General features: G+C 46.3%; 1 protein-coding gene across 2 annotated transcripts in view; it reads left to right on the top strand.

The window, feature by feature from the left end:
- TBC1D5 (TBC1 domain family member 5) overlaps positions 1 to 22,202 on the top strand; it is a 317,366-nt gene that overhangs the window by 255,898 nt on the left and 39,266 nt on the right. Inside the window, exons 15-16 of one of the 2 annotated variants that reach the window (XM_008048448.1) lie at positions 3,933 to 4,189; positions 8,236 to 8,301. In XM_008048448.1, coding sequence (XP_008046639.1) covers positions 3,933 to 4,189; positions 8,236 to 8,301 — 323 coding nt within the window. The remainder of the gene's footprint in view (positions 1 to 3,932; positions 4,190 to 8,235; positions 8,302 to 22,202) is intronic. The other variant, XM_021707719.1, reaches the window with a different exon arrangement.

The following is a 22,202-nucleotide window of genomic DNA, read 5'->3' as shown; positions in this document are numbered from 1 at the left end:
ATATGACATTCATTTCCAAGTAATTAGTGAAAATATTTATATAAGCCAGTTTGTTTTCTAATTTGTCATTTCTATAATCCTTTTGAAAAATCAGAACATTTTCCCACTTGTATTCTTCTGATATTTCTATTTTTATTCAGTGAGTGAGTTCAAATAATATATTTAATCACAAACAAATCCAACCATCTGAAATTTTTTAATGTACCTAAATAACAGTTGAGTCAACAGACTATTTAGGAAATGGGCAAAAACTTTCATGCCAGTGCTATAATCAGATGCAGTTGTGTAGCTTTAAATGCTTTTATTGGAAAACAAAGAGAATTTTTAAAATGAATAAATGAATGAATGAGCCAAGTATTCAACATTGGAGAAAGCAAGGAAAGAAACAAGAAAAACTATAAATTAGAATACGGAGAAAAATAAAATAAATTGAAAACAGATTCTTTGACAAAAAGACAAGCATGTAACAAAATTTTTTGCAAAATGTGAAATGAACAAATATTAGATATTGAATATCAGCTCTAAAATATACAGGTAGGAGTGAGGTCAACTAGGATTTCATAAAGATTTGGATGCCAGGAGAGAAAAGACTGTAAAGAGTTCTTATGGAAGTGACAATGTGATGATGGTTTTAGAAACTTCAGAAAGGTTTTAGGACTTGAGTGGAAACAGCTCACAACTGGCGGCTCCGAGGGTACTGCTGACCCTAGGCGCTCTCTCAAGCCAACTGTGGGTCAGGAAGCCAGGCTCAAGCAATTACGTGGGTAGTAGGTGTTCTGGAAAGAGGTAGCTAAAGGCACCTATTTTTAGAGTTTCAGGAACTGAACAAAAGAAGCCCAGCAGAGAAGTCAGGTCAGAATCGAGTTCAGGGGCAGGTCTTTTTAAGAGATGTTCAGAAAATGGCCGTGTTGATACTGATTTAAGCTGCTAAATTATGTTACTGGCAACACGTTAAAACAATCTCCCCGAGGTGGTGCCATTTTTAATAACAGCAAATAGGCAGTAGCAGTGGAAGGCCTCAATTACATGGAATCAGTTACTCACCAGGTTTGATATTCAATGTCTTGTTAACTCCCCATTCCTCTTGCTGTTTATTTCAGCACTATTGACACATTGCACTCTATCTTTATTCCCACTGTCCATCAGGTCTCTGACAACTACATTCATTTTCATTAATTTAACGCACATGATGTCCTTAATGACATCACTGCCATTAATATTGTTGGAAGTTGTTTAGTGTTTCACAGGAAGAGCATTGGTAGTCATATTTCAGATCTTAGATACCTTTGACATAAACACTGTCATGCCTGAAAAAACAGACCACAGACATTGTTTTCCCCATAAGTATATGATTTATAGTTGCTTATATCCCAAAAATACGGAGTCACCTTCAATAGCTGTTTTGAACAGGAAATATTCTTCTGGAGCTCTGGGTGGTGATGGAGAAAGTGGTAGAAAGAGAAAAGAGGAAAACAGTGCTCATCCCCTTTTAAGAGCTATTCAGATGAAAAATTGTATGGCATAAGCTTGATCTATATGTTTTCCATGGTTATTAGTGGTAATGAAGATGCATTAACCATATTCTCTTGATAATGCTCAACAATTCCTTAGTACTTTTATCAACATATAAATTTTACAACTGGCAATATGGGAATTTGACTGGTACATTTTTGTGTATAAAAAAGGGTAACAGCATTATAACTTCTTCATATCTGTGAATTATGAATCTTGACTTGCAAACAAGCAAAACTCAAATGCAGCAGCACTTCAGTCTCATGGCGGGTTCACTCCTGCAGTCGCTCACGGGAGATGGGTGCGAGCCGGCCGCTGAGGGGGGAGTGCCCGAGGTGAATGCCTGCACAGCCGGAATCGATGAGTCCGTTCCATTCCGGTCATTCTTTTTTCTCAGCCAACATGTGTGGAGTGCCTTCTCTGTAGCTAGCCTGTAGTGTCCGTGAATTGAGGATGCTCCGCTTTATTAGGAAGCAGCCGGGATGTGAAAGTGAGTGGTATGTGATCACAGTGCATCCTTATCTCCATTAGGAGGCATCCTTTTTAACATTTTCAGAAAGGACAGAAAGTAACTCGGTTCTTCAAAGCTGAAACTTGATGCCAAAGGGAAGATTGGAATTTTTTCTCACACTTCATTGAGTTATAAATGAATAGATCTTTCTCTTATAAAACTGGATTCCATGTTTTAAATTGGGTTTGTCCTACCTCCAGTGCTGCACACATAAACCATAGCTAGTGCCCCTAGAGAAGACCTTGTGGAAGGAAGAAGCATGGCGTCCCTCTTTTTGTTACTGACCTGTGGATCGGCACTGTCTGGCACACCACCGAGAGATGCCAAGGACATCGCTGTCACATAGAAAGCAGTTCCTGTGACTGCTGCCTGGTGGATCTGGGAGAAGGAAATGATAGTAAACTCCAAATTAATTAAGATCAAATAAGTGAATCTCTCAGAGTTGATTTTCAGTTTTCCACTTTTATGGAAAAGAAGCAACATGTAAATTATTTCATTTCCTTTAGTGACTTGGGCAATAATAACGCAAACTTCGGTATTGTCCTGGAGTTGTGCTAGCTCCTGGGACTAAAATACTGTGTGGTCGATCATACCTGGACTTAGCGATGGTAGCCCTGCGACACTGCAAGGTCTGAATCCTCTGGGAAGCAGCTGTTCCTTGAGCCAGTGTTTACTGGGCGCCGTCTAACTGCCAGGCGCAGCTGCTGGCAAGTGTGCAAAACAGGAAAGAAAGTGTGGAGTGAGAAGTGCGGTTGAGGGAGTGGACAACTGCCGAGAGGTAGCCTCAAATAAGGGGAAACCTTGGATTTGCAGGGCGGAAGTCATGGTGGCCTTGAACAATGGTTCTTCAGTGGCAAGGAAGCCACGGCCAGAGCTCAGTGGACCAGACTGGCAAGGCGGAAGCAGCAGCTAAGACACCTTGAAAAAACATGTCACGAGCAGGGAGAGAAATGGGATGGGAACTCGAAAGCAACGCATGTTCACACACACACTCACTCCCACAGCCGTGTGTCATGGGAGTGACGCGCCAGAGAGGAAGATGGGGGGCAGCAGCCTTGAAGTCAGAGGAGTCAGGGCATAGCTGGGAGGCTGGCGTGGCTCGGGGCAGGGACTCTTCTTCCATGTGACACGTGGAGAGACAGCAGGGTGGCGCAGCTGCCACGGAACCGGCGCTGTGGAGCACTGACAGCGTTACGGGAGCAGTTAGCAAGAGACCAGAGCCCTGGCGCTCGTGACGCCTAGACCTGAGTGGAGACTGGAGGAGGTGGGCAGACGGCAACCAAGTAATCAGGGAAACTCGTGGGGTCTCAGACAATGGAAAGGGCTGCTGAGAAGGTAAACGGGGTGGTGGGAACAAGGAGGTGGGTTCCGGGAGTGTAGGCCGCAGCCCTCGTGACATGCTCCGTGACTCTCAGCCAGGTTTCCTGACTCTTGGTACACTCGGCCGAGTCCCCACGGGCCAGGGCTTGTGGGAAATCTCCTGTGAGCACCCAGCACTCACCCGCCCGCATCTCCTTCAGAGTCCGCATCTTAGGCTTTAAGCATACGTTGATTCATGTGATTATCATTAATATATTTGTTCCCTACTAGACTAGACGCTCCGGGAGGGGAACTGTGTCTGTTTGGGGCGATCATATCCTCAGAAACTCACACAGAGTTGGCACGTAACAGGCCCTGTTTGTTGAATGAATGCACGAGAGCAGTAGGATATTTCCCACAAGCCACATTTTGAAGAATCGTGTGTCTCATTATTCTGTGGACACTTGCAGTTGTCACTTCTCACTTTACAGAGCTGATCTAGTAAATGGCTTTTTCCGAAGCAGACAGGTATGCTCTTACACCAGTGGAGTATGTGAAATAGAGTTGTCCTCTAACTTAAATAATGTCTCTCCCCTTCATTTTTTGGCAGGACCAATGCCAAAGGTGCTCCCCTGAACATCAATAAGGTCTCTAGCAGCCTGATTAATTTCGGAAGAAAGTTGATTTCCCCAGCAACGGCCCCCGGCAGTGCGGGTGGCCCTGCCCCCTCTGGCAGCGGCGGAAGCGCCCTCTCTGTGGGGATCCCCCCCCGGGCCTCAGCAGAGCCCCCACGGCATCCCTTGCAGCAGCAGCAGCACCAGCAGAGGCTGATGAAGTCAGAGAGCATGCCCGTGCAGCTGAACAAAGGTAGGAAAGCCCAAGAAAACATCCGGGCACCTGCCTGGAGGAGCCCACCTCCCAGAAACAGGAATGCATGCAAAAGCCAGAGCGTGTGACTTGAGTCTGTTCTGTTGGGTCCTTTTAAAGTTGAAATATCAGATCCTGCCTCCTTCTTCTCCAAGAACGTTCTATGAGGTTGTGTGTTGAGGTTTTTTATAGTTGTGGCCTCGTATCCTGGGATTCAGTCTGTGGATGTCCGTGTGGTGGGGTGGCGCGAATCCCCACGGCACTGAGACTCTGCTAGCCAGGTCGGGCCGTGCTTCTGACCAGTAGAGCCTCTGGGGCAGCAGCTCCAGGACCGTGAGCATCCTGTCTTGGCAGTGACCAGGGCTGCAGGGTGTAAGGGGGACGGTGCCTCTAGGCTTGCAGCCTGTCATCTGGCTGCTTCCCTCCTGAGGGCCACAAGGCAGGGTCTTACCGGGGAAAGGCTGAACTAGCTCGGGCAGCAGCACACGTGTCAGAACGGCAGGAGGTCGGAGAGGAGCGACGGCGGTCACCGTGTCTCGCTGGACGGGCGCAGCACTGCCAGCCTGCTCTCGGTGCGTGCTTGCCGCTGGACTCGGGCCGCAGCGCCGGCCTCCACGCGTGCGTTCTTCACGAGATGGCCCCCAGCTTTGTGCTCAGAACCTTCAGCCTCCCATTTTCCACCTGTTTTTAAAAAGTCCTGGTTAGGGCCCCCCGTTCATAACAGGTGGAAACAGCTGCGTGTGTTTCTAGGAGCAGGACTGTACTGACGTGCTGTAGATGCAAGGGTGGTCACAGGATGGCGGAGGAGATGCTGGAGGCGGCCATAAGGCCTCACGGAGCTCAGCAGCTGAACGTTGGGTGTGAAAGTGCACACCCTGACCCAAGCCTCGCTTGTGTCACAAAGGGCACAAAGGGATCCCTCAACTCTGTCAGCGTTCAGGATCTAGCATTAACAGCAGCCGTGGCGTTGTCAGGAGAAGCCCTGAAGCTGTGTTCCATGTACTCTGCTTCAGAAGATTTCATCCAAAATTATTAAAAATTTTATATATTGGCATTTTAATTGACGAAGTTAAGTTAAATGGACTTTCTTGCCCAATGATGTAAAGTACTCAGTAATATTGAGTATTATTCAATAATAAGTCTGTGCTCTGTGTGTGTGTGTGTGTGTGTGTGTGTGTGTGTGTGTGTGTGTGTGCGTGTTCCTCTATTGTGTGTGTCTTCATTTCTCTGTTGGTTACATTGTGTTGCCTTTCTTTTTCATATTTCTTTGCCTATGTGAAATACTAGATTTTATATAACTAGTCTTTAAAATTTTATTAGAAGATTCAATTTATCTTATATGAGAATATCTCATTGAAAATTACATTCTTTTCGATGTAGAGCTGTCACACATGGTTTTTTTTTCAAGGCGACTTCAAGTCATTAACATGTTGTAAATGTATTTTAATGCCAGGAGACATGCCCGCTTCCAGAAGGGAAATGAATGTTATTTTATATATTTCTTAATTGTACTGTTTTATTGTTCTAAACAAATATGATTTCAATATTGCTTTGATAAGCTATAGTCAGTTGTAATTCTAACTGATGACAGGCAAATGAGTCAGAGAATCTCTTAATGTTGCAGCTTAAATTTTCTGAGGAACCAAGCCAAATGACTAAAGAAATATAAAGTTGTGTCTCTTAGGAAATGTCAAGTATTAATATCACAGTGAGTGAGAAAGGAAGTGCACGGAGATGGAACAAGTGATGAAAACCCGGTCCCCAGCTGGAGGGAGACAACAGAGCACTTAAGAGGAGTATTTGGAACAGGAACAGCACCAGGGCGTTTCTAGCGGGCCCCTGTGCTGGAAGGAAGTAGCCTTGCTTGGCAACCCTTCTGTATTGTTATTTCTGGTTTGTTCTCATGTCAGTCTACCAAAAAGAAGCTTGTCTGCCTTCATACTAATGATACGTGCTTCCTGCATAAAGATTTGAACAAAATAAAGGGCAGAGAAAACATTGTGGAAGGAGAAGGTGGTGTGATCTGACACCCTTGCTCTACTCCCTGCCGGAAGCCTGCGCATCACCCTGGAGCCCGTTTCGTCCCTGAGACACGGGGGTTGGGCCATCCCTCAGGAGGCTCCTAGCTCCTAAGTCTGTGGTTCTTTGGGTAACAGACACATTTATTAACTCTACACCGAGAAGTGTTTCTCCAGCACTGATTGTTCATGCGGGGATTCCCCACAAGTGTCCCGCTGTGCTGTCACGTGGACAGATCCGCAAGCGTGTCACCTGGTCCCACAGAGCGTGAACACGGTGTGTGGGCTGTCAGGAGGCTTGTGCTGGGAAGTGACTTCTTGCTTTCTCGAACAGAGTTGTCTACCTAGTGCCTTTCTCTTGTGCTCTGCTGGAAAATGTGGACTTTGTTTTGAGAAGGGGTTCCTGGTGAAGATGAAGCTGTTTGCAGTTCTCATCGACTCGTTAGCTCTCAGTGGTTTGCGCGAATGTACGTGCGGGGACGGTTGTGCGTGGAGCCCGGTTCAGGCCGGTCTTGCCAGAAACAGCCGTGCTGTGGTGGTGTGTGTGGCCGGGCAGGGCCGCGGAGGGAGCAGCAGCAGCACAGGTGTGCCCCGGTGTCCTGGTGGTACTGGGAGTTAGGGCGCATTTCCTGTCTCTGAAGTGCGTTAAAAGGTGGCCTAGGAGCGGCCCGGTCAGGTGAGCCGCAGGCAGGCACGGAGTTGAAAGTCTCCAGAGACACGGAGAGGAGACAAGCCATTTACCGGCGAGTTCAGAGTGAGCTGCAGCACGAAAATCTGGGGCTTGTTTCCCCTGAAGCTTTTCATCACTTTTAGGGGCGTGCTCCTATTTATAGGTCGCATCTCAGTTGCAGGAGCCTGGTCATTGTTGGGGGGGATATCGTGCAACCCAACAGTTTCCGGATGAGCTGGCCATGCTGGAAGTCATAGTTGTAGCATGTGGTCAGGGCACAGAGGGGATGTTATGTAATTCAAAACCTGATTTTTTTAAAACTGCTTTGGGTTAAAAAAAACACACACCCCAAGCTGTATATATAAACTTACATGTACGTACAAGCTAAAGGGGAAGCAAGTCTTGTTAATCATAAATTATCACATGTAGAATAGACAGGGCTTTTGAAAAGTGCTTTTTCTGTGAAATCTTTTGAATCTCAGCGCAGCACAAGCCTTGAGTTGGCGACACCTCCAGAGCATCACCGTGCTGGCAGTGACCACGCTCAGTGTGGCACTTTGTCCTCCAGGACCGAGACCCCACCCAGCGTCAGCACACCTCCCATTTGCAAGAGTTCCCGTTCTGCCCTTTTCCTTTCTTTCCTATGTTCTTAAGACGCACTTGCGGTTTTTCCTTTCTGTTTCCTTTGTCTGTGTCTTTGATTGCTTTTTGAATTTGAGCACATCTTTAAGTACTTACTGTAGGTCCAATTTGTAAATGAAATCGTGCCTATAATAAGTATGTCAAGTTAAGGATATGCAGTTCCCAGATTTATTTTTACATGTTGACATTTATAAGTACATGTGGTAACTTAAGAAATCTTTTCATTACTTAAAATATGAAATTAGAACCTATTTAGGTCTTTATCTTATCACTGAAGAAGTCGGTTTCAAGTTTAGTTAAAAATAAATTTTGTCTGCTATAGGAGGAAATCAATTTCAGAAGAATGCCTATTTTTAAATAAATGACATATAACTTCTTTTGGATGAGAAAGGAAAAGAAACTATAAAATCACACTAATATTTGTAGCATCACAAAATCTGCTCAGCAAAATCTTTTGGTTGCTAAAGTGTTCTAGCCTAGTAGAAGCTTGTTTATGTTTTCCTTAAGAAAAACAAACACAGAACCTTCTCAGGAAGCACTTTTTAAAAAATTATTTTCTTTAAAAATATTTTATATTAATTGCTCTAAGCTTGTGCTGTGTTTTCTGTTGTATATATTTTTAGTAATTTGACAAGTGTATTACAACACTGAGTATGAAAGAAAAGTTGACTATTTCCTTTTTATGAAATCTAATTATTTTTTCTTATGAAATCCAGGCGATGTAGTTACAGGAAGCGATGCTCAGGTTTCTGTTCCTGCCCAGTCTCTGACTGACCCCCAAGGTACAGTTGCCGTAGCGGCATAGTCTCTCTCTCTCTCTCTCTCTCTCTCTCTCTCTCTCTCTCTCTCTCTCTCTCCCCCCCCATCTCCTCTCTCCCACTGTCTCTGTCTCTGTCTCTGTCTCTCCTACAGTGTTACCATTGTCCACTCCAGACTCAGTGTTTCTGCCACCCTCCATTCATACTGTTTTTCAGTTCACTACCATTGTTCGGCCACTGAGTGGCACTGTTGCTTAGAATAAAAGTCCCCCTCATGTCGTACCTTGGTGATATGGTCTCTGGCTGTGAGTGGGTTTTCTGTTAAATGTGCACAAGCCTATTTCCTTGCAGAATATGCTTCATTCATATGTTCTATATCTTGTGACTATCTTAACATACCTTGTGTGGCCATTCTGTGACAGTATTTGACAAATTAGTTCTGAAGTTAGACAATTCATACGCTGTGACGATCCCGAAGTCATTATTTTTTACATAAAAGATTTAGAGACAACCTGATTTTGAGGTGTTTTTAACTATATCCTTTGTATCATGAGTTATATTGACAGAGTATGGTGTAGCAAATCTCCATATAGGATAACTGGCAGTAGTTTAAGTAAAAAGAAAATATTTAAATATCATATCCACTTGTCCAAAATATAGAAAAAACATAGTGTACTTAAGAAGTACAAAGTGGTCATCCCCACTTAACACTCCTATGCAGTTTAAAAACATGTAAATGTCTAAAGTCGCTGCATTAATCTTCTATGATATAATCATTCAGATGACATGTGATAGCATTTCTGTGTTACACGGAAGGCTTGACTGACTTTAAGAATCTTCAGATTCAAACTAAAATGATAGTAGTGTTAATTGAAATTCATATCATGATTTTCTTCATTTAAAAATCCACATAATATAGTCATGCTAGTTTTTTAAATACTGTTTTAATAATGATGCGTCATTATAATATCCATGCTTTCTAATGGATGAACAGAAAACGATGGATTGTGATTCAGAGATTGATGTATTGACTTCACTAAAACAAAACAAAAAGGCACACTATGGCGATAGAGCCATGTGCTGTGGTTCTGTGTATGCTTCTGTGTTTTCCAGTATAGTAATTAGCTAGATGAACTTTACAGGCTTTTCTAGTTCAGGGATTCCATGAAGAGCTGTTTACTCTTGGTGTCTGTTAAGTGACCTACGTAATAGAGGGGTGAAGTAGCATTGACAATAGAAAAGACAGGTGATATCACATGATTCTCTTTAGCTTTGCACTTAGATGAGTATTAATGCAGTCATCTGATGTGTTGAGAAGTCGCAGGACTTAAATTTGTTCCCTAAGATTAAATTCTGAGACCACAGACGTTCAGCAAGTGTTTTGTTATCCCGAAGTTAGTCGCTGCAGAGTAGACCTTTGGCTTCCTGGCAAGACCTGGGCTTCGGAGCCCAAGTGACACCTGGGGAAAGAGGACGCCTGGGGTAGCTTGCTGTTTCTGACTTCTGCTTTGAGGCCGTTGCTCTAACCGTTTGGCCTACAGACCAGAGCCATACGAGCAATGCCGCTTTCTTAATAGAACTGTGAAGGGGAAGGTTATATCATTTTGTTCAGGTAACATGTGCTACATAAGCAGAACCATCTCATTCATTTATTCAACAGGTATTTATTGAGTGCCTCCTGTGTGCCAGCTGCTTTCATTGGTCCCTTGGCTTTCCCCACCTTTGCCTGGCTGCTTGGGCCTTACCTTTGCTTAAGATGACCCAGGTGAGCCTGCAGAGCCAGGAAGTGCTTTTGTCTGGACACCCCGTTCAGAATGCCCTCTGCCTCTCACACAGCAGAGACTGTCAGCCTGATGAGGGAAGTTCCAGTCACATCAAGAGACCTAAGTCACCAGTAAACAGCTTTCAGTGTACCGCAATGATTTTGACAACTGCAAGACAGTGAGACAGCACCAGCCCTGATTTGGAGAAGTCACCTGGCGTTTCCCTCAACATACCTTCTCAAGAATGCCAAGAAGCAAGGGGAAGTAACGGTGAACCAAAAGAGTTAGTGGTGTCAACAAAAATTGTTTATCTAATACTATTAGAAGTTTCAGGACTTCATCAGAGGACCCAAACCCATTAGAGTCCCAAGAGTAGGCACATTTTTAGTTTCAGGAAGATGAACTGTTATTTAGACTTTTACAAGTGTCTTTTTCAAAGCTGTGAAGGCATCAGTACTTTCAATGATTCTCTGATTACATGTAGTCTAAGAAAAAGCTGAATATAAAGTGAGATTTCATGTTTTAGGTCATAAGTTATTTTTAGAAAATTCCCGGAAAGCTCCATCTTCTAGCCTGAGTGTCAGTTGCAGTCACTGAATAGACGCCACTGCAGGTTTTGCTTTTCAGAGGCTCAACTCACCGAGTTTCTTCAAGGAGTTATTTTGGAAAGTGCATTCATACCCCAGAAACCTTTTTCAAGAGCTGTTTAGGAATTTATTCACAAATCAGAAAACTGGGAAACATACATACTGTTTTCAGAGAGAATTTGGAATTTGCAGCAGCAGAAGTACAACTAGCCGCCCCCTGGCTGCATCCACAGGTTCCACATCTGTGGACTCGATCAACTGGAGATCGAAACTGTTTTAAAAAATGAGTCTGTACTGCACATGGGCAGACTTTTATTTTGTCATTCTTTAAACAGTTCTGCGTAACAGCTGTTTACGTAGCACTTACATCTTGTATCAGGTATTATAAGTAATCTGGAGATGACTTGAGGTTTGTGGGAGATACGCAGAGGTTGTGTTCAAACACACTATTTTGTATAAGGGATTGCAGCATAAAAATTAGATTTTGGTGTCTACAGGGGTCCTGGAACTAATCCCCCCAGTTAGGGAAGGAAGGACGACTGGATTTCTGTGTTAACAGGTGATGGACCATTAGGAAAGAAATTTGGGTTCCTTAGTTAGTTGGACATAGGCATCCTTAAAATTTATTTTTGTGTGCATGCTATGGATATGAACATACACATAGATATCATTATAACACCAGATTGCTTTTTAAACATCAAAAGGGAAAAAAGGTCAGAAACTCTCTGCCCCGTAACCACTGCTGCTCTTCTTAAGGTAAAACTGGCGCACAGACAGCATCAGATGATTCGAATTAAATGAAGGTGTTAAATGAAAGACGGGCAGTCCTCCGCTTTCTTTTTCCCCTCCTTCTACCTGTCCAAGTCCCAAGGGTAATTGTTTCTAAGTGTCTTGGGAGTCCTTCCAGGGGAAAAATACTGTTTAAGTTGAGGAGTAATGTGTGAGTGACATTCATGTGACAAGAACGCGTCTGTTTGGCGGAGGGGGTCCTCCGCCAAACACACGAGTGAGGAAGTGTCCCTATGCAGGCGGCCAGCAGCAGACTGCCCAGACAAGGAGAGGGGTGGCCTGTCAGCCAGAGTGGGCTGAGCAGTGACCAGACAAGAGGCAGCTTCTCGTGAGAGGAGGGAAGAGACCGAAAGACCAGCCACTCGTCCTGTGGCTGGCACTGTCTTGGCCACCCTGGCGACTGTGCAGAAGCACCGTCACTGCTCTGTGCCGTGAGCTGGGGGGGACGTTCTGGAGGCACACCGACCCCAGACAAGGCCAAGCAAGCAAGTTGTTTTTGAACTGAGAGAAAAAGATCAGAACTTGCCCTCTCCTTCCAAAGGACCCCATTTGCTTTCCTTTCATCCGACTTGAGGCCACGTTTTCTGCACTCGGTGGGGACAGCCCTTGCCAGGGGACAGGCTCAGAGTCAGGATGACATGGGAAGTGACTTCACCTCTTGTGTGCAGAGAGAGAATGATGACCTAGGGATGTGAAGGGCCTCGCAGGGCATCGCCGCGCCCTGCTCGGGTGAGGGTGCAGGGCCGCCGCTGCCGGGGTGGCGTCGATGGCAGCACGGTGGTGTTTTCCTCCATACCGCTCCAACTTTCAGAGCCAGCTCATGAAGGAGCCACCCCACACCTCTACCCGTTCTTAGTTTTTCTCCTGATAGTCTGAAAACACGTGTTGGCATGCACAGACCCAACCCAGCAGTGCTCGACTCCGGTCAGACTAGAGCCTGTCTGTCCAGGGGTTTTGGGGACAGCCTGCGTCCTCCCATTCTCATGGCACCAGGTGCGTCTTTGGCACCTAGACATCGGCCGGCTGTCCTCTGCACGCCAGTCGGCAAGGTCACAGACGGTCACTAGGCCGGGCAGAATGCCCCTTGCCTTCTCCTGGTCACGTGTCAGGTCGAGGTGGCCCCTCCTGGGGACAGCTCGGGGTCTTCGGGGCTCTTCCTTTCCGCTCTTCCGGGTCCACCACGGCGAGGTCTCGGCGCCTCTGAGCCTGGCGCCCTGGGCGTCCCCTGTCCGACTCCTCCCCCTCGTCTCTGTCTCCCGGGGCTCAGGCTGCCTCTTCAGGAACACACGCAGCCCCTGCTCTCATTTCCCCCCGAGCCTGAAAAGGGAAAACCCAGGAAAATGCCCCTCGTGGGCGTGGGAGGAGCCTGGTAAGCACGACTTTCCCTTCTTTCCTTCTCGCCCAGCCTTTGGCGCTCAGGGTTCCTGCCTGATGGCTGCAGAGTCCAGGGAGTGAGGGCTCTCGACAGGTAGCCTCCACTGGCATGGAGCACAGGGGACACAGGCCTTCGGCGAGTGTTTCACAGAGGGAAAGAGAATGAAGAGTGTAGCATACACGGTCCAACAGTCAGGCTCACGAAACATCCTAGAAAAGGGGCTCCATGCCTCATTGCTGAATCTCACTCCAGAAGCCTTCGAAGGACTCCCCTTGGGAAGCCGTGCACTGGCATCGATCAAAGCAGTTTTGGAGCTCTTGTTCTGGAAGGGCCGTCAGAGCTGTCATTGTTGTTTGTTGAGTTCTGACAGTTAAGTTCGTGAACTTGCCACCTTGTGCCTGCATTGGCAGCACAGTACAAATAACTGTATTGGAACACCCTCCCTACTCCCCTGATCTGGCCCCCAGTGACATTTTCTTTACCTGAAGATAAAGGAAGTATTGAAAGGAAGACATCTGATGACATTCGGGACATCGAGGTAATAGGATGGCGGCTCTGATGGCCATTTCAGAAGAAGAGTTCCAAAATTGCTTTGATGGGTAGACTAGGTGCTGGCGTTAGTGCATAGCTTTCCAAGGGGAGCACTTCGAGGATGGCCACAGTATTCAGCAGTGAGGCATGGAGCACTTTTTCTGTGAAGAGTTCGTTAACTTAATTGTCAGGCTTTGTACTGAGACAGTCATGTCTAGACGAGACCATAATTCTGTGCAGTTTAGGAAAAAAGAAGCCACGCAGCTCCCACCAGGGCACACAACTTAAGCAGAATGTGTCCTGGATCTCAGTGGTTCTGCTGGGCCGTCTTAAGTGAAGCGTATAAGATGGTCTATGCGTAGAGCCAGTGAGCTGATGTCTGTGAGATTTCGTTGAGAAGTACACAAACTGCATCCCGTATCTCCTAACTAATTAGTTAATTAATTAAAAAAGAGAGAAGTGCAGTCAGAATCCCACCAGGAAAATGTTCCCCCCAGGAGCGGTCCCACCTGGAGAGGTCCTACCAAGAGAACAGACCCACCAGAGGAAGACTGCGCCAAGAGAGGACCTGCAAGCCTGCGTAACCCAGAGCACTGCGTATTAAACTCTGCTCTAGATCTGGAAACCACTGCTGTACCTTCCACTAGACATGGTTTATGACTACAGAGAACACGTGCTAGGCCCCATGCCAAAGCCTTCACACAACCCGTTCAGGACACACAGCCACCTGTGGTTGACCACTGTGGCTCGTGGAGGGTCAGTGACTTGCTCAAGGCCGTCCGACCAGATGTCAGCTGAGTCCAGACTCAGGCATAGGAGTCTCTGACCTCCAGGTGTTGGCTTGCAGAACTCTCCCCTGTAAACACAGCTCAGGTCTTCTGCCGTGGCCCTCGTCGAAGCTTCAGCGACAGATGCTCCCTCGGCCAAGCCTCGCTGGTCTCCGAGTTCATGATTAGGGCACCAAGCAACTTTTAGAAATAATTTGATACCCCCAAAGACCATTGAAATAGTCGTCAATTTCCCAAACAAGCACTCTGTTGAGCCTAATCTTCTTGAATACTTGTGGGCATCATTTTCAATTAAGTCCATGTTGATGGCAGGGAGCGCCGCAGGTTTTTCTCAACCCTGACTGCGCTAGATGTCCCCAGCACGGCGTCGACGTGCCTGTGTGCACACTGCATCCAACGTCACACATGACAGTCCCAGCACCGCCACCCTCAGGATTTAGCATTCAGCTCACACCTCTCATCGGAGGCGAGATTGGACGCTCCTGCTTTTGTGCTTGCAAAGTGCTGCTAAGCACTTCTGTGTGTGCCTTTGTCCCCTGGAGCTGTAGGTTAGTGTGTGTCCAAGTCTGTTTCCCTCATGTGGCTCTTCGAGGAGCTTCTTCAGAGCGCCTGCTGTGTGTGCTCTCGTCCCTGGTGCTCGACAGAGCTTTCCGTAGGCGTCTCGTGAGGGCAGTGCACGTAGGGCTTGCGGAATGCATGCGTGGATTGATACCTGCACGCACGCCTAGGTGGCTTGAGAATAGGCCTGTGTTTAAGAGTGCCTTCTGAGGTGAGGTTATTTTAAATGACTGTCATGCGTCAGAACTCCTGGGAGCCTAGCTGTGAGACAGAGATTTGTGGGTGTGAGGCTGAGTGGGGGTGTTCTTCAGGTCAGAACCCGGGAGGAAAGGAGGCAGCACTGGGCAGGGGGAGGGTCGCACGGCCCTGTCCTGGCCGGAGCCTCTGGGGCGGGAAGAGTCCTTCAGGCGGTCCCCTTGAGGCAGGGGCTGGCCTTTATTCTTGCCAGCCCCAACCAGTCTCGGGCGGGCGGGCGTTAATCCAGGAAAGGCTCTGGCCTTGGGCACGGCAGCACTCGGCTGAAGGCGGCTCCAGGGAGCCTCTGGGAGAGCTGGGGCAGGCGGTGCCCTGGCGCGGGGGGCCAGCAGGGCTCCCAAAGCGTCTTCAGGAACGTGCCCCCGAGTGTGGTGCCACGCTAGCGCCGCAGAAGGCGTGCTCCACACTGCTGCTCTCGGTCAGACACTCGCAAGGGCACCCAGAAAGCTCCAGAGCCACGCATGGCCTGCGGGGACAAGCTTGCCGAGAACACACATCCTCCTGTGCACTCTGTTTTGTTTGTTTTTGAGTCAGAGTCTCACTGCCACCCAGGCTGAGTGCGGGGGCACGCTCACAGCCGCCCCAGCATCGACCTGCTGGGCTCCAGCAATCCTTCCACCTCCGTCTTCCAAGTAGCCGGAATGACAGGTGCACACTATCACACCCAGCTCGTTTTTGATTTACTGTAGAGATGAGGTCTCGCCAAGTTGCCCAGGCAGGTCTCAAACCCACGGGCTCAGGCAATCCCCTCGCCTTGGCCTCCCGCAGTGCTGGGATTACAGGCTGAGTCACCGAGCCTGGCCTGTCTTTTTATCTATTTTGAGCTGGGGTCTCACTCTGCCTCCCAGGCTGGAGTGCAGTGGTGCGATCATGCTCACTGCAGCCTCGATCTCCTAGGCTCAGGCCACCCTTTCCTCCTCATCCTCCCAAGTAGCTGGAACTACAAGCACACACCACCATGCTTGGCTAATTTTTTTATTTGTTACGGAGACGAGGTCTTGCCAAGTTGCCCAGGCTGGTCTGGAACCCTGGGCTCAGGCCCTCCTCTCCCCTCAGCCTCCCAAAGTGCTGGGATGACAGACTTGTGCCACCGTGCCCAGTCCTCCCGTGCACTTTAAGCCTTCTGTGGAGCTCTTGTACCTAACACAGTGGCAATGCTGTGTCCAGGCTTGTTATGCTGCGTTGCTCCATTTCCATTTGGCTATTTTTGTTGTATTGTTGTGTCTTGCATTTCCCTTTTTTGAATGCTTTTGGGCCGTGGCGGCTGGCTCTGCAGATGCAGGACCCGTGATGTGGAGGGCAGGTCACCCCGTCACCGCCTTGGGAACGTGGGCTGTGACCCGCCTCTGGAGGTCTAAAAGTCGGTGTTCCGAAAGGGCGCGACAGTGGGGCGGGCTGCGGTCTGTGGCCAAGGGGGAGCATGTGCTTTCCACGTGAGAGGCGAGCCCAGAGCTTCGCCAGTGCTCGCGCCAGCTTGAAATGGATGGCTCCCGGGAAGTCCTGAGGAAAGCTAACCTTTGTGGTGCTGCCATGGAGGAAGTCTGCTACGCAGAGTAACAGCTTCCCAGCACCCCTGGGTGCTGCAGCCCCTCCGGGGAGCAGGCTGCCTTCACAGTCGTGCTGGATTGTGCACTTATTCCCACAAGTAGCAACTGGTAAGCTAACTCAGTAAAGCATGTGTTCTGAAGACTTCTCCAAGATGCATCGTTGCCTCATCTTGTTAGAACGTTTTCGAAGCATGATGCGCTTCGTGTCGTGAAGAACGTCCAGAAACCTGGACCGCTGCGGGTTCGGACCCTCGCTGTCTAAGTGGGATTCCCCAGCCACGTGTGGCTGCCGTCACGAGGAATTCGTGCTGTGAGTGGGAAATATGCACCGGCTTTTGAGGGCTTCGCATGAAAAGTGATTGTAAAACGTGTCAATAATTTCTTTTTTTATTTGGCCGCGTGAGGGACTGATGCTAGGTGACTAGAATTGACTTCCCGATTCTTTCCTTTTTAAACGCGACTCCTCGAAAGTCAGAGTGGCGTGTGTGTGTCCCATGCGGCGCTTCTGTCGAGCAGCCGGGGTGTGCACAGGCCCTACCGGACACTCGCAGTGCCTCCTGGGCCTTCCCCGTCACCCGCGATGTGCAGGTGCTGTGCCCGCGGCGCCCACAGGGGCCCTGTGCTCCTGGTGACATCCAGCCCTTGCAGCGCCTGCCGGAACACAGTGGAAGACACCTGGCCATCAGTGATCTTCTCTTCCTAGAGAAGCCATCTCAAGTGTGTGAATCCTGAAAATCGGGTAGAAGTGTCTCATTCCTTTTTTTCTTTCTTCTACTTCTTTTTTTTTTTTTTTTCCATTTTTGAATGAATAGCTCCATGAAAACACTTTCCAGGATACAGACGTGATCCAGGATACAGACGTATTGGCATAGTCTTTAAATCTGGACCCATCCAGGTTTAGCTATACATATAACTGTGTTCTTGGACAAGGGCATTAAACCCTCTGGGCCTCAGTTCTCTCACAGGTAAACGCCTTGCAATGCTGTTAGGATTAAGTGAGATAATGTGTGTGAAGGTACATGGACAATCATTTTGCAAATACCACATTGCTGTAGCGTATTCTGATGTTTGGATTCCCTCTTCTTTGGGTAGGCAAACTAGGGAAGGATGTACGTAGGGAAGGTTGGAGAAAAAACAGTGCTCAGCTACAATATACAAAAAAATCTAGAATTTAAGACAAGATTTATTGGTTTTATTATCATTTCAACATGGAAATGATTCATACAAACTGGGAAACTTCTGAAGATTTTAAAAATATTATTGTGATCTCTTTTGAATGGAAAATTTCCCAGCAGATTTTAATGGAATTTTACTTATATTACTTATACATCTATAAATTTTTTGTAAGCAGATTATATATAGATATATAATACACACCCTCACTTATTTCAGAAAGTATTCAAGGCAACTACATTTTACATGATTTAATAGATATAACTGCTCACAAATATTTTTTCATTTTGGAAGAAAATGAAAAAAAGTTATAATCATCCATGAAATTTTAACTTTTTCCAGGCGCATAATAAAATTTAATGCTTCTACCTGGAATTTTACATTAACTCAGAATTTGAACTATAATGTCAAATATTGAGAATCTGGAGATCATAAGTAGAGTAGAATAATCAGAGGAGCATTAAAGAAGATTTCCCAGAGCTGAAGAAAGATATTGGCCTGGAGATTGAAAAAATCCCACACGCAGGATGAAAAGTAGAAAAGACCCATCCCTAGGAACCCCATGCAAGGTTTACAGAGCTTCAAGGATGAAGAGAAAACTCTAAAATTCTCCAGAGATAACCAGAAAAAGAGGTTTGTTCATAAGACAATCATCAGCTAGACATCACACTTCTCACCAGGAAAACTGGTGGCCAGGAGGTATCCAAGTTTATTGAGGAAAAATTGTTTTGAGCTGGAGTCTTACTCTCAGCCAAGCTCACATTCAGAAGGGAAGGTGAATTCAACATCTGGGAGCACGCAAGAGTTCGGCTCTGTCGACAGACCTGCCTCGCCTCCTCCTCCCAAATACTGGCTTTGTGCACACACATCACGCCACTTGTAAATGTAAAATAATTCCTCCAAGTAACTGTTGAGTTAATAAGGAAATCAAAAGCAGAAATCACAGTGCTTTAGAAGTCTGTGATAACAAGAGTTGCAAGCGCCAAAACCCTGAGATATTCAGAGGAAAGGTAGTTATTACAAACTAAGAAAGGACTTATAATAGTACAGCATGCAATTCAAGAAGATGGAAAAAGAGCATCACAGCACAACTAAAGTGAGTCTAGAAGGAATACAGTGTAAGAAAGGGATCAACAGCACACAGATTAAAACAGATGATGGCAGCAAAACCAAAAGGTGCTTCTTTAAAAACAGTGAAGAAGTGTCCAGTGTTCAGGAAGTCTGATCAGCGGTAAGTGCAAGAAGAACGCCAACATGTTCAAAATGAGAATTACAATGTGCCTGAAAACACAGAAGGATGAATTGTTTTTAGAGACTGTTATGTACAACTCTGTCAGTTAAAAGTCCAGATAAAGTTTTCTCTTGCTGACATAAAAAACCACCATGACCTCTGTGTCTTGAGCAACACAGATGTGTGGTATAACAGTTCTGTAGGCCAGAAGCCAACTCCAATTTTCCCAGGCTGAAATCACGGGGTCGGGAGGCTCAGGGGAGGGGCCGTGTCCTTGCTCCTGTGCATGTTGGCGGCGTCCAGCTCCTGACTATAGGACTGAGGAGCCACTTGTCTTGCTGGCTGCCAGTGGAGGCCCCTTCCCAGCTTCTAGAGGGTGCCACAGCCATCATCAGAGCAGCACCAGGTTGATCCCTCTGTGTCAGTGCACTCCTTTTCCTTCCTGAAGCTTGTCTCTGACTCCTTCTGCCTTCCTCTTCCCCTTCAAGGACTCAGATGGTTAGAATGGTCCTCCTTCATACCCAAGGGTATGCTGTCCCTCTCGAGGTCCCTGACCTGAATCACACCTGCAAAGTCTCTTTTGCCAGGTAAGGTGACACATTCATAGGCTCTGGGAATTAAGAGCATTGGCATTTTTCTGCCTGCTATATACTTTTGAAAGGACAATATTGTAAACTAAAAATAAAACTCTAAGCCCTGCAACTGACTGAATGGAGCACCTCTTGGCCTGGAGGACCCCGGAGTAACCTTGAAGTCAGTTCTCGCCCATGATGGGATGGGGTCAGACATACCTTGCTTCCCCCAACGCCTCCCGCCCATTAGACTTTCTCCCAAGGGCTGAACTGAAACCAGCTCTTTCGAAAGGATTCCGATATGCACCAGTGCCTGACGCAGCCCCTCCTTGTCTGATTACAGACCGCCGACCAGGGAGTGGCTCTGGCCCGTCTAGGAAGATGCACAGTGAGGGACTTTGTGTCCTCTGCTTCACATTTTGACGTCAGAGCCAAAAACGCCATCCTTGGATCATGCTGACACGGTTCTCCTCTCACAGATACTCCTGACTCCTCCAGTAACTTATTGAATATGCATATTCAGTTACGCCATTTGACTTAAATTGCCCCTCCTTCAAATGGTCTGTCTCTGGCTTCTGAACGGAGGCTGTGCTTGCCAGCCTGTCGGAATGGCCACCTGTAGGCTGCACCCCGTACGAGAAATGGAGCTTCTTTCCCCATTTATGAATCCTGTTGTTCTTTAGTTGATGCCATGAATTATCAAAATTGACCCAAGAAGAAATAGAAAACCCTAATAGAGGAACAAACATGGAAAAAGAATGCCCAAAGTCATAGCAATACTTTTAGCAGTCACTAGCCCCAGAGAGCATTATAGGTAGGTGACCTAAACTTTGAAGTGACAGATAAATTCTGTTATGTAAACATAGAAAAAAGACAGAATATTTTTCATATCATTTTGTGAAAAGTTATGTTCTTGTGAATCATTTCGCTTTGGTTTCTTGACTTATCTTTCATTCTGTGAACCTTTCAAAGTAATTCGAAATTCAAAGCCAAGCAAACATTCCTTTTGTTTCAACTGTTACCTTTCACCACTCCCAAGGCAATAAAAGCTGGCTTAAAGAGCAGAGTTCTAAGGAGCAAGGATAAATTATTAAAAGGAAAAATTCATGAAAAAGTGAGAAATTAATTCATGAAAGGGAGGTTTATAATAAATACCTAAATGTTATTCCACCATATTATCTTCGGGTAAGACATGCCTTCCTAAGCAGGACCCTTAAAAACAGAAGCCATAAAACAAAAAGTAGACACACACACACACGGACTAATTTCCAGAATTTAGAAAGAACTTTCTTAAATCAGTTTTGAAAGTAAAATTTGCAGGCAATTCACATACAATCTTAACATGGCCTATAAATAGGTTAAAAGATATTCAGCCTCCCTAGTAAATAAATAAATAGACTAATAGATAAATGATATACTGTATCATGTCACGCTATATTTACATTTATGTATAAACACATTTGCACACACACATGCATATATAAAATAGCATGTATCCATTCTCCACAAAGATGATGGACATTAACAACTCAAGATGGTTTATCAATCATTAACTCCTAGGAGAAGGCAATTTGGAATTATTTATCTGAATTTAAAGTACACAGGTAGTTATATATAGCAGTTCCACTCACATAAATCTGCCTCACAGGAATAGCCAACTGTTGGTGCCTAGAGATGTACCTCCCTAAAGTGTTGATTACCATTTCGTGTGTAACAGCAAAACAGTAGAAGAAACCTAAATGTTCAGGAGTACTACAGAAAACTTTTCTTCTTCAAAAGAAAAGAGTAAGATAGTCTTTTATATAGGACACAGACAAACTTCCAAGACCAAGTTAAGTGCAAAAAGCAAGTCACACAAGGGAGGCACTTTTTGAATGGTAGAGTAAAGACCTCCAAACATCTGTTTCTCCATAAAAGCAATAAGAATAGTGGAAAAATGGTCAAAATCAACTTTTTCAGAACTCTGGAAATTAACCAAGGGATTGCAGCAATATGAGGGTATTTATTCAAAGAAAAGTGGTGGAATCTCAGTAAGAACAGCACACTTTCTGGCTTATTAATTTACCCTATTCCCATCACCCTCACCCTCTCCCTAGGTCGGCAGTAACCTTGAAAAACAGGAGGCAGAATGCATCTGAAATATCCTGAGTCCCATCTCCAGGGAGTTGTCACTATTTGACTGGTCCAGCAGCTCCCCAGAAAAGCCTCATTCACAGAGCTTGTCTCTGATCTTATTTGGAGCTTGCTAAGTGAGAAACCCTATTCTTAGGTGTCTGTTTAAATGATCAGTAGGAGTTATTAAACATCACAGATGCCCAAGGAAGCAGCACCAGTTGCAGAAAATAAGGTGCTAGCCAAAAACTTAACAGCAAAATGGGAGGCTGGCCAAAAATAGAAAAGGGAAATCTAGGGACTGAGATGTCCATAGAGAGCTTGAAAAGCTCCAGCATATTCCTGGGATTCCGGAAGACCACACACATGTGTAGTGTTGTGCACGTGCCCAGAGGAGCCTTGAGAAGGGTGTGATCTCTCAACTCTGCATGAACTTGAGGATCTGCAGAGGCAGAAATGAAGGCAGAGAGTGAGTTGTAAACTGACTGCCAGGACCTTGAAACTGTGTCCCAACAGTTTCGGAGCCCCTGGCAAAGGCTGACAGATGTATGGGTTCAAGGCATTTAAGAAAGGAAAGCTCTGTCTCTTTTTGAACCGCTAAGCTAACCAAGGAAAACAAGTTTGAGTGCTGGGGTGGGATCTGA

The sequence above is a fragment of the Carlito syrichta genome, unplaced genomic scaffold, assembly GCF_000164805.1.
Source record: "Carlito syrichta isolate Samal-C Ts95f unplaced genomic scaffold, Tarsius_syrichta-2.0.1 Scaffold123517, whole genome shotgun sequence".
Lineage (NCBI taxonomy): Eukaryota > Metazoa > Chordata > Mammalia > Primates > Tarsiidae > Carlito > Carlito syrichta.
Note: the sequence above shows the minus strand (reverse complement) of the source record. Positions and strands in the feature narration are given on the sequence as shown.